Source organism: Sarcophilus harrisii, chromosome 5 (assembly GCF_902635505.1).
Source record: "Sarcophilus harrisii chromosome 5, mSarHar1.11, whole genome shotgun sequence".
In the NCBI taxonomy this organism is placed as follows: Eukaryota; Metazoa; Chordata; class Mammalia; order Dasyuromorphia; family Dasyuridae; genus Sarcophilus; species Sarcophilus harrisii.
Genome location: NC_045430.1, coordinates 242,415,091 through 242,427,181, shown reverse-complemented (window position 1 = coordinate 242,427,181; position 12,091 = coordinate 242,415,091). Strand labels below are relative to the sequence as shown.

Below are 12,091 nucleotides of genomic sequence, written 5' to 3'. Positions count from 1 at the left end.
ATAATGTTGGAAGGAGGGAGCACGGTACAGGGGGAGGAGCCCCAGAGATGAGCCTTGAGGTAAGCCAAGAGGGGGCTCACTCCTGGCCTGGGGGATGGCCACAGAGGGAGAAAAGGAAAGCAGAGACTGAAAACCAGCAGCAGGCCCTTCCCCTCCAGTGCATGAAGGGAAGGGATGCAAAATCAGTCTGTGACGGCAGGATGGAGACAGACAAAAAGCCTTCTACATTCTCAAGGGTCCAGGAAATGCAACTTTAAGTGGTGTTCAAATACAAAAGAACTCTTATTTTGTTATATTTTCAAAATTAACTAATTTATATTTTGCTATAAAAGCTATTCTTGCATATAAACAATCCTTACTGCACTTGATCCTTCTGAACAGCTGAGGAGAGCTGGGAAATGACTCATTTTGCAGACAAGGAGACGGAGGCCCCCTGAGGATGTGAGCGCCCTGACAGGACCCAGTGGGTGACAGAGAACAGGGCTCAGCTTTTCATCACAAAGCGGAGGGGCCTATCGCTTGCTTCCCCAGCTGACTAGCTTGGGCGACCCCCCCCCCCCCATCTCACTCCTTCCCTCCCCCACCTGTCGCCACATCACTGTCACGGGCAGCCCCTCACCCTTGGCCTGAGCCCTGGCTGGTCGGGGTCCCTACTGCCATTCTCCTGAATATATTCCAGGCCTCCCCAGCAGCTCCAGTACCAAAGTGCTGCCTCTGGTGCTCAGAGCTCTTGCTGGTCCGGCCCCCTCCCACGAGTCCCATTACATATCCTCGCCTCCCCCCCCCCCCCCCCCCCCCCCCCCCCCCCCCCCAACACACACACACACAAGTCTGTGACCCAGGAAAGCCTAAGGAGACAGTGGCCTCCGGTTGCCCTCAGGCCTCCTCTCAATAGCACCTACCCTGGTCAAGAAGCCTCCCCAGTGCCTGCACTCAGACTGATTATCTGCAGGCTGCCTACCCCTTTAGAGAAGTCACAGCTCCTACAGAGCGGGGCCTATTTTTTTGCTTATCTCCAGTTCTAATAGCACAATGTCTGGCATGCAGTAAGTGCTCAATAAATACCTGTTCGACTGACTGAATGAGTCTAGATACCTTGGATCCTTCTGAATCCAGAGCAATCATGGGACTTGTTCTTAAATGGATTACAGTTTAATTTATGCTCATTTGGGGAACAAAAAAATGACAACATTTTGTAAAAGCACATAATGTTAATTATTTTCTTATTATCATTCATCCACCTTTGAATAAAGAAATTAACAATTAATTTGTAAAGGATACAAATCCATTCTGATAACACTGCACCATCATCTTAATAGACTGGAGTTGCCTTTCTTCTAAATCATCCTACAACAAATAATAAGGAGTAATTCTTTTGGGCTGATAAGGTATTGGGAATATCCTTGTTACCCAAAGTAAAAAAACAAAAACAAAAACGCACAATCATTTATAAATCATGGTGACATATATGCAATGCTATTAAACAAAAAGCTTTTTCCAACTTCATCACATTGTAGTTTTGAAATAGTCTATTCATATTATTTTATGAAATTAGCAACAGAAACCATGGTGAAAAGAAATTTAACTTAATGTAACATATTAAAACTATATAATATTAAAAACATAATCCTTTCTACATAAAACAGATTCAGAATTTCTAGTCCTTAAAACTTGATATGAGACAGTTTGTAAAGGAGTTTTCATAGGTAAATTTTCTTTTACTAAAACTGCCTGATAAATGGCCAGATTCCTTTCCTCCCATTTGCCATTTTACCAGGCAATTACTAGTTAAAGTGTTAAAATATATAAGCATAATTTCTGAAACAAGGGCCATCATTTTAAAAAGCAATTAGAATCTTCTTCTAGAAGGGAACTTAGAGTCAACTTATCACTCTCCATACTCATGCATACTTTATTTTACTTTTTTTTTTCCCTGTAGGCATTATTTCTTTAAATTTGAAAATGCTACATAATTTGATCACTAAAACTAGGGTCAATAACAGTCAAACTCACTTATGTAATTTTTAAAAGTTTACAGAGCTTAAGGTTAACAAGTAAGTAAATGGTCACTAAGTGATATTTTTATTAATGACTTTTAAAGATTTTTTTCATATTAAATTCGATTATAAATTATTTGCTAAAATTACTATGATAAAGTACAGCAAAAAGAGAGTGAGAGATTGTTGGTCTATACCAGGGGTCCTCAAACTATAGCCCGTGGGCCAGATGTGGCCTGCTGAGGTCATTTATGCGGCCCACCAGGTTATGGCAAAATCAGACCGGAAGTGACATTGACCTAAACTCGTGTTAGTAACACATACTCCCGGCACTGGGCTGAGGTGCGGAGACAGAGTGTGAGGCGATACTGAGGTGAGGTGAGTTCCCAGGCCGGGGTGTGGGGTGTGGGGAAGGGAGAGAGAGGCAGAAGACGGAGAACTGATGGCCCATGGCCTTGTACAGTAATGGCAGCCACCACAACAGACAGGCCGGGGGATGTACAGTGCATGCTGTGCATGTCATGGCCACTGCAGGGGGAATTCACTGAAGCAGTGAAGGGCAGGGGCGGGAGTGGGAGAGAGAGTGCGAGAAACGGAGGCATCACAGCGCAGAGGCAGCTTGGAGGAAGTTGGGCATTGCAGTCTGTATGTCTCTGTGCGGGCAAAGTTATTGCTGGTATATTGTTTTTGTAGCGCTGTATATATATATTGGTATTTTACTAATGGCAATTTGGAATCCCTAGGAAATAATGATGTCAAGAAAAAGAAAAATTGACTCAGAGTGTAGGATATTCAAAGAACAGTGGAATTATGATTACTTTTTCATGTAGTACAAGGAAAGAGGTGTATGTCTGATATGCCAGAATATAGTGTCTGTGTTCAAAGAATATAGTTTGTGTTGATACCATGAAAATCAACATAAAGATAAATATGATTGTTTGGTTGGAGAAGTGAGAAAAGATAAAATATTAAAACTGAAAAATACATCGACAACTCAGCAAAATACTTTTGTGAAGCAGAAGCGGCTAAATATTTCATCACTGCGAGCAAGTTTTCAAGTTGCCAAGCTAATAGCATGCACTGACATTCCATTTGTGGAGGGAGAATTTGTTAAAGAATGCCTTCTTTCTGTTGCCAAAGAGATATGTCCAGAGGAGGCCGATTTGTTTAGTACAGTGAGTCTTTTGGGACCTACAATTACATGGAGGATTGAAGAAATGGGAGACAATCTGCATCAGCATTTGCAAAACTCCATAAAAAAAATTTCATATTTTCCCTTGGCACTCGAAGAAAGCAATGATATTCGTGATTCTACACAACTTCTAATATTTATTCATGGGACAAATGATTATTTTGAAGTCATAGAAGAGCTTGCTGCACTGCAAAGCATCAAAGGAACAACTACAGGAGAGGATATCTATGAAAAGGTTTGCCAAACTATGAATGGTTTGGAGCTGGACTGGGCTAAACTAGCCAGCGTGACAACTGATGGTGCTTCTAGCATGGGTGGGGTCTAAGAAAGGAGTCATTGCTTGCATTAACCAAGAGATGGACAAACATAACCATTCTCATCCAATAGCCATACACGGCCTCATCCACCAACAAGCGCTGTGTAGTAAATCACTAAAGTGGGCCTCTGTTATGAAAATTGTGGTATCTTGTGTTAACTTCATTAGAGCTAATGCACTAAATCACAGACAATTTCAGGAATTTCTGTCTGAGCTAAATGCTGAGTATGAAGATGTTCTATATCACACAGAATTGGCTGAGTCGAGGGAGATTTTGAAACGACAGCTTACAACTTTTCTGCTTTCAAAAAACAAAGAAGTACCAGAGCTCAATGATGCAGAATGGAAATGGCACCTTGCCTTTCTGACAGATGTAACAGAGCTACTCAACAATTTCAATATGCAACTTCAAGGAAAGGGAAAGTTCATCTGTGATATGCAATCACATGTCAAAGCATTTGAAGTAAAATTAGGGCTCCTCATCAAACAAGTGAAGGAGGAAAACTTCTGCCATCTCCCCACAACTCAAAATTTGTTAGCGGAAAAACCACTGATTGCATTCCCAAACAAAATGTGTGGATTCACTGGAAAAATTCCAAAAGGAGTTCCAATTTAAATTTAAAGAGCTTCATCTCCATGAACAGGACATACAGCTTTTCCGTAACCCATTTTCTATTGACATGGAAAATGTGGATACAATTTACCAAATGGAACTGGCTGAACTGCAGAATTGTGACTCTCTGAAAGACGCATTCAAGGCAAGCAGCCTTCATAATTTCTATGCATCTCTCCCCTCTGAGACATATCCTCATTTCAGGAACCATGCACTCAAAATGGCAACCATCTTTGGCAGCGCTTATTTCTGTGAAAACACTTTTTCTAGAATGAAACATTTGAAATCTCCAACCAGATCAAGACTAATGGATGCACACTTGTATCTATCACTTGTTACGACTAGCAGTGACAAATATGGAACCAGACACTGACCATCTCATTAGCCAGAAGCAAGCCCATAGTTCCCATTGAAATACTGGTAAGTTTGTTGATTTAACTTTACTTCACTTTAGATATTGTATTTTTTCCCATTTTGTTTCTTCACTTCAAAATAAGATATATGTAGTGTGCACAGGAATTTGTTCATAGTTTTTGTTTTTACTATAGTCTGGCACTCCAACAGTCTGAGGGACAGTGAACTGGCCCCCTATTTAAAAAGTTTGAGGACCCCTGCTCTGTACTCTAGACTATGCCTATATACTAATATAGTTAGAAGAAATTATTTAACATATAAAATTTATTTTATTTAATTTAGATATAAAATATACTTTATATATAATTAAATTTTTAGTATCATACTAACATATGAACCATTTCATTGGAAATAAAGAGTTACATGCTCAGGACAAACACTTTTCATTATTAAGTGTATCTGCTTCCTTATTAAGCAAATCATCTTGATCCCATGAGACCTTGCCTCTAGAGCTTTTAGGGTCTTCCTTCCTCTAATATAAGTCTCTGATGCTATATTATTAAATGATTAAAAATAAATCTGTTGAAATTTATGTACTAAAGAAATTTAATATCTGTGATTACAGTTTCTACTTACACATTTTAAAAAGATTCCTGGGTTGAATTTTGGCAAAAATGTCCCAGTTATATTTAAAGTATTTTTTCATGGATTGACCACTGTTATAAATACGTTATGCCCAATGCTGAATATGATACTGCCTGATGGCCATTATATATATATATTACGATTAATTATACTGAGTATACTGATTCTTATGGCTGAAAATAATTTTGTCAGATTTTATATAAAGGATAATCTAAAAGAATTTTTCTGCTAATGTGTTTATATGATGTTTATGAAGCAAGAAAATATAAAATGAATTATTTAACATTTGTTCTTTATCCAGGGGCAACAAGCTCTTCCTGCAAGTAGGTTTTCCTTTTAAAAGCTGATTCTTTATAAAGTATCCCTACTGTTACTTTCTCCACCCAGACCTCTCCCACACTCTCATCTGATTCTCAACCCTACATTGTCCTCTTTCAATTAGTATCTGATTGAATATAAAACATACTATATATTTAAGGTGTCATTGCTTTTAGGACAAAATTCTTGTTCTTTAAATAAAAAGAAATCTGATTTATATTTGGCAAAATATAACATTACCCTGAAGACCACACAATTTTATTATGTAATGGAATAACTTTTTCTCAGAGAATACTTACTTTGGGTTGTTTTTCAAGGAGTCCGATGATGCTGTTCAGATCCATGGTCTTGAACTGCACACCCTACAAAAAACACCAATCTTAGTTTCCCACAGTTCTCAGATTTATAAAATACTATGTTTCAGTAGATCCCATTAGATGAATCAATTTACTAGAAAAACTTATGCCTGATTTATGAAAATCCTTAATAGAAAATTCCTTAAGGACAGGAGCCATATTTTCTTCCTCTCTGATGAAACATTTAGCATAGTATTTTACATATGGATGTTCAATAAATATCCCTTCAGGATAGGAAGCTGAACTATTTTACACTTGCAGTAACCCAGCATGAAAACATGAGTCTAAATGCTTACATAAGTAGCCTAACTTAGAAACCAGAGGCTGAAGAATACAACATCATATGATATATCTGAGCTCAAGTTAGGGTAGAAGCAAAACAGACTCCCCCCCTTTGGAAGCTAAGGATGGGACAGTGATTCAGAAGCTCCTAAATTTTACGTATAATTCTTCCTTTATCCTGCCGGTGGTCATAGTACTAACTGTGGTCCAGAATGTGGTCCACGGCCAATCCATTATATTTTCAGGCACCCATATATCAAAATGCTCATGGGGGAGGGGCAATGTGTGTTAAATTTAGAATTCTTAAAAAAATTAAATTTAAAAGAATTGGGAAAAAAAGTTCATTTATTTGTAGACTCTGACTCCTACAGAAGTTTCACTGTTGCAGTGACTGGTCCTACATTCTCTCATTCGTAGAGAGTTGCCTGCGTTTTGGCCCTGCCGATGGTCATGGGGAGGGTGCCATGCTGAGTGAACAAGGTGGGCCTTGCCGCTTTGGGTAGAGCAAAGTGCCCAGCACACACGGTAAGCATTGAAGAGAAAGGCTCACTGACTGAGCAGCAGTGCTGGAAGGGCCCGGGCCGATGACCAAGAACTGCCTTCTGGCTACCCCTTTTCCTTTTACTACGGGTCTGTCAGACAGGAACAACAAACAGGAGGGCCTAGGCACCAAGTCTCAGCCCAGGGCACCAACTTTCTGCCCTTCCCTCAGGTCCCCAGTAACACACATACAAGCAGGGGGCTACCAGGGAATGTGTGGAAGCCATGATACGTTTTCCCCAGACCAACAGTTCTCAAACCTTTTGGTTTGGGCCCCAGGTACAGCCTTAAAAATGACTTAAGAATCCCTCCTTCCCCAAAGAGCCTGTGGGCCATCTATTGAGACTGACTATATTAGACATGACAATGTCTTGGTAGTATTTTGAAAATAGTTTTTGACCTGGCAGACTCTTTGAAAAGGGTTCAGGGACCTCCAGGGGTTCCCAGAACATACTTTTGAGAACCACTACCCTGAACTATTGCTAGGGTCAAGACACACACTTCTCACACTAGAGATGAGGAGCCTGTGAACCACACGCTGCTTAAGTAATCCTCCTTGATAAACTATATTCTACATTTAGCTTTGGAAACAGCAACATCTAAGACTCATCTTCTCTTTAAATTCAAACAATTTCTTCAGGTTAAAGATGTGAGCACTTCTGTTCTTGTCTTACATAAGCTCTTTGATCTTTCCATACTGTCCCAACAGTTCTCATACCAGTTAAGCTTTCTTTCACATAACAGAACTTCTCAAAATTTCTAAGGATAGGGGAGATCAGTGGCAATTCATACTTGAACAAGACATTTTCTTTAATATTCCCTATAGTCTCTTTGATTTTCTTACTACTTTCATTAGAACTGAAATTTGTTTTCTTATTTCTTAGTTATCAAGTGATCTTAATATCTCTCAACATCCCAACATAAATATCACATAAAATGATTTTGTTGAAAAATAGCCAACAAGACAAGAACCATTAGCAAACCAAGATCTTAGTACTTTTATAGTAATTGATAACTCAAAAAGCAACTCAACTCAAAAGAGAAAAGTATTTTATAAATCATCACACTACCTATGTTGTTTAGTAAGACTGTAGGTATAATAATCATTTTAATAGTGGAAAAGGAACTCAAGCAGACTTTCTATGAATTATTAATTGTGATTTAATAAGGATTAGAATAAAAGGCTTCAGATTTCCAGTATACTGCTTTTTGAAAAATGGATTTTTGAGTGGCTATTCTTGGATACCAGCCAATAATGAATTCTATTTCATAAGCATAACCATATAAAAACTGCTTACATTTTCTATAATTTCTTATAAAAATTCAATTTTAGAATCTACAGCTATAACAACTTTTTGAAACTTGATTATTCAATGTGTTAGAAAAGACAGTATTTATTTTCTTAATCTTTAAGAGAAAACAAAGCCTATATTTCAAAATCCACAAAATGAACAGTGTCAACTATTATGGGAGAAGAGCAGCAGCAAAGCAGATTCACTTCCCTTTACATTCATCAGCCTTGGAGTCTTTTTCCAAATCTCCTAAACTCAAGCATAGATCACAACTCTGGAGCCATAGGGTTTTAAAAAAGGCAATAATAGCAACAACAACAACAACAACAGCAGCAGCAGCAGCAGCAGCAGCAGCAGCAGCAGCAGCAGCATTTATATAGGTTTTCTATGTGCCAGGAACTATGGTAGGCACTTTACCATTACTATCTCATTTGATCCTTCAAACAACTCTTTGAGTAAGGTGCTATTATTAATAACCCTATTTTATATGAAGAAACAAGCAAACTAGCTCTTTCAATTGCAGGTTTGAGATATCTATATCAAGCATACTCACATATACCAACACATATGGAGGACTATGTGAAAAGCCATCTCAGCAAGAGCACACTCCCAGTAACTGGGCTCAGTGCCAGCCCAACTCAAGGTACTTTGCTGACTGAAAGACTTTCTCAGCGTGTAAATCCAAACCCTAATCAAGGGCCTGTTCTGTCAAAGGCACAACTCTTTGGAAGGATAGGAAAATGCTTTCAGGAATCCCATAAATTGTCCCTATTTTAGGATCCAAATTGTGTCAGGAAGCTGCCTCTGATGCACAGAATTTCAGAGAGAATCAGGACTGGCTTTGGAATGACAGGGAAATGCTTTCAGGAATCTCACAAATTGCCCCCATTTTAGGACCCAAATTGTGTCGGGAAGCTGCCTCTGATACACAGAATTTCAGAGAACTCCCTAGGATCAGGACCAGCCAATAGCACAGGCAGAGCTGCCCAGGAGTTCATGACATCCCAAGTCAAACTAGATCCCCCTGTCTGGCTCCCCCATCTGTCTCTTACTTGAGAAACCAAAAGCAGGCACTGGTGCTTTCTGGTTCAGGATCCCCACCTTCCTGCAGCCATCCTCCCCTTCCTCAGATGCAAAGGCAGTGAAAAGTGAGAGAGGACAAAAGTCAATGATTACAACTTGGGGAGGGCTGGCCCCCCTCACAGGCCAAGGAGGGAGCATGGGGAATGGAAAATTCTGTGCCAGCCCGCCTTCAGTCTCCGTTGGGCTGGAATGTCTCCACAATCTAGGTCAAATTCCCAGGATACTCCCTCCTCCACATGTAAAAGGGTACAAACTACTGGGTAAATTCCTGATTGCTCTGTGACATACAGTAAACCCGGCTCTGAAGCCGAAGTGGGTCCCTTGTCTCCCTTCGCCTCTCTGGGGCTTTACTAGCGGACACAGAATATGCTGCTCCTGACGCACTTGAGACTGAATAAGCCTCAAAGGGAGTTCTCCTGGTAGCTCCACAGTGCCAGGGTGCGGGTGCAGGGCATGGATTCCCCCAGAGAATTCTGGCTTCAGGAACACATGACCAGGGTCACTTGAGAAGCTCAGAAGCCTGCACTTTCAGGAAAAAAACTATTAAGATGGAAACCCCTGATAGTGGGAGTTCTAAAGTGAAATTACTCTCACGTTAATTTGAAACAATTAGCTGAACTAGATGATGAAAAACAAAACTGCTTCATGCTTCACAGATCCATGCTGTTAAGAATCAAGTGAAAACAACAAAGAAATACTAAAACTTTCCAAGGTTTTAATGCTATTTCTCAGTTCCCTATCATCTGGGAGTCAAAAGTTTCGCCAAGGCGAGACTTACATGAACTGATGCTGAGTGAAATGAGCAGAACCAGGAGATCATTATATACCTCGACAACGATACTGTATAAGGATGTAATCTGATGGAAGTGGATTTCTTTGACAAAGAGAAGATCTAACTTAGTTTCAACTGATCAAGGATGGGCAGAAGCAGCTACACCCAAAGAAAGAACACTAGGAAATGAATGTAAACTGCTTGCACTTTTGTTTTTCTTCCCGGGTTATTTCTACCTTCTGAATCCAGTTCTCCCTGAGCAACAAGAGAACTGTTCGGTTCTGCACACATACATTGTATCTAGGATATACTGTGACATATTTAACATGTATAGGACTGCTTGCCATCTGGGGGAGGGAAAAATCGGAACAGAAGTGAGTGCAAAGGATAATGCTGTAAAAAATTACCCGGGCATGGGTTCTGGCAATAAAAAGTTACTAAAAAATAATAAAAAAAAAAGTTTCGCCAAGGGACGCTGGATGCACAGAGCATCATTTCGGAACAGCGATCTGTACATAAAGGTCCAAAGTAGCCGAAATATTCCGCGGACCGGTGCAACCCGACAGGCCAGCTTCGGCCCGGAAGGCATCCCCCCGAGCAGCGGGCGGCCTCGCGCCTCTCTCCCCCCCCCCTCCCTTTGCCCCTGGGGGTCTCTCTGCCCTTTTCTCTCACCGGCAGCCCAGGAACAGCGGCAGGGAGGCGGAGCTAAGCCGTTGAAGCAGCCCGAGGGAGGGGAAGCCGCCGCCGGGCAGGGGGAAGCCGCCGCCGGGCAGGGGGAAGCCGCCGCCGGGCAGGGGGAGGCCGCCCTCCGCACCGCGCCGGCCGCCTCTGCCCAACATTTCGGGGGTTTCCCCGCGGGGCTACCTCCCGGGAAGCGCCTCCGGGGCTGGTTCGGCGGGACGCTCCCCGGCTCTCCTCCAGCCTGGGCCCCGGGGAGTGAGGGAGCTTCCGCTTCGCCCCGCGCCCCGCCTACTCTAAGGGCTTTTAACCTGGGTCCACACAACCCCCCGGGGGGGGGGGGTCCTCGGATAGATTTCAAGGGGGGGATGGGGGGGAGCTTCCTCTTTACGCAACCGTGGGGTTTCCCTTCCCCAGCCCTTACTGTGTAAGGGGGTCCCCAGAGTTCTCTAAAGTGCCGAGGCCCGAGTTAATTAAGCACCAACAGTTAGGTCCTCGGTTCCAAGAAGCCCCCAGAGAGAACGCTGGCTCCTCTCACGGCCACGTGCTGACAGGGATGAGGGCCTGGGTTCAAATTCTGCCTCATCCTTGCCACCTGTGAGCAGGCGCTCGCATCTTTTCTTTCTTTTTTTTTTTTTTTTTTTTTGTCTGTAAAATAGGGGTGATAACGGCTCGATTTCTCCGGGTTAAAGTTCAAAGTGGAGGGTACCACCCACGCAACGGTAATAGCCGCGGCGACTTTTCTCGCGCGCCGGACGGAGGCCTCTGGGGGCCGGGACTCGGCTGCCCCCGCTCCCCTCCCCCCCACCCCCCGCCTCGGACTTACCTGGGCCAAGCCCAAGTCCATGTCGGTGACCACCTTGAGCCTGACCACGGGGATGTGGCGGGGGCTGCTGCCGGACTTGGGCTTGCCGCCGGCGGCCTCGGGGCTCAGGGCGGCCAGGGGGTCGTCCGGCGAGGTCACGGCCAGGCTGGAGGCCAGGCGGGGTCGGCTCTTCCTGCCGCTGCCCTGGGACTTCCACTCCTTCTTGCCCTGGGCAGAGGCGCTGAGTCTCTGCGCGTGGGGATGCAGCATGGCCGAGGTCACAGCGCCCCCGGGGGGCGGGGGCCGGACCGCGGCCGTAGGGGTAGCTGGGGTTGCTCCATGGGCCGGCCGCCTCCGCCGCAGGCACCGCCGATGCCGCAGCAGCTGCACCAGCCGCCGAGTGGAGCCCGCGGTTGCCAATACAAGCCACCGCGTTGCTAGGGGGAGGGGCAGGAAGGGGCGTGGCCCGAAGGCTTAGCGTCTCCTACGGAAGCCCCCGAGAGCCATGCCGCCGAAAAGGGTCGTGTCTAGGCTGCGCGCGCAGAGAAAGTGGTGCCTGAGGGGAGAAGCACGCATGCGTGGCTCTCCCTGCGCATGCCCAGCTGGAGCAGGGGAGGAGCTAGCGGGATAAGAGATTGCCGAACGCGCGTCTTTTGTGACTTGGCTGGGTTCTGGTCTGGAAGCTAAGAGGAGGGAGACAAGTAGATGGCCCTCGCTGCCATTCCCCCCAGGACCCCAGCGGGGAGGGCCGGTCAGCCCAGCCCCTCCATGTTGCAGAGAGGGAAACGGGCCTGGAGGAGGACGGCGTGTCCGCGGGTTACTCCCTCCGCAGCGCCCGAAGCCAGAGC

At 43.9% G+C, this 12,091-nt stretch overlaps 1 protein-coding gene across 1 annotated transcript in view; it reads right to left on the bottom strand.

Moving 5' to 3' along the window:
* Positions 1–11,709, bottom strand: part of CFAP69 (cilia and flagella associated protein 69) — a 59,336-nt gene extending 47,627 nt beyond the window's left edge. The window contains exons 1-3 of the mRNA XM_031939978.1: positions 11,265–11,709; positions 5,735–5,797; positions 1,282–1,347 (exon numbers count right to left, since the gene is read on the bottom strand). Of these exons, the coding sequence (XP_031795838.1) occupies positions 1,282–1,347; positions 5,735–5,797; positions 11,265–11,513 (378 nt within the window). The 5' untranslated portion in view covers positions 11,514–11,709. The remainder of the gene's footprint in view (positions 1–1,281; positions 1,348–5,734; positions 5,798–11,264) is intronic.
* Positions 11,710–12,091: the final 382 nt, after the last annotated feature.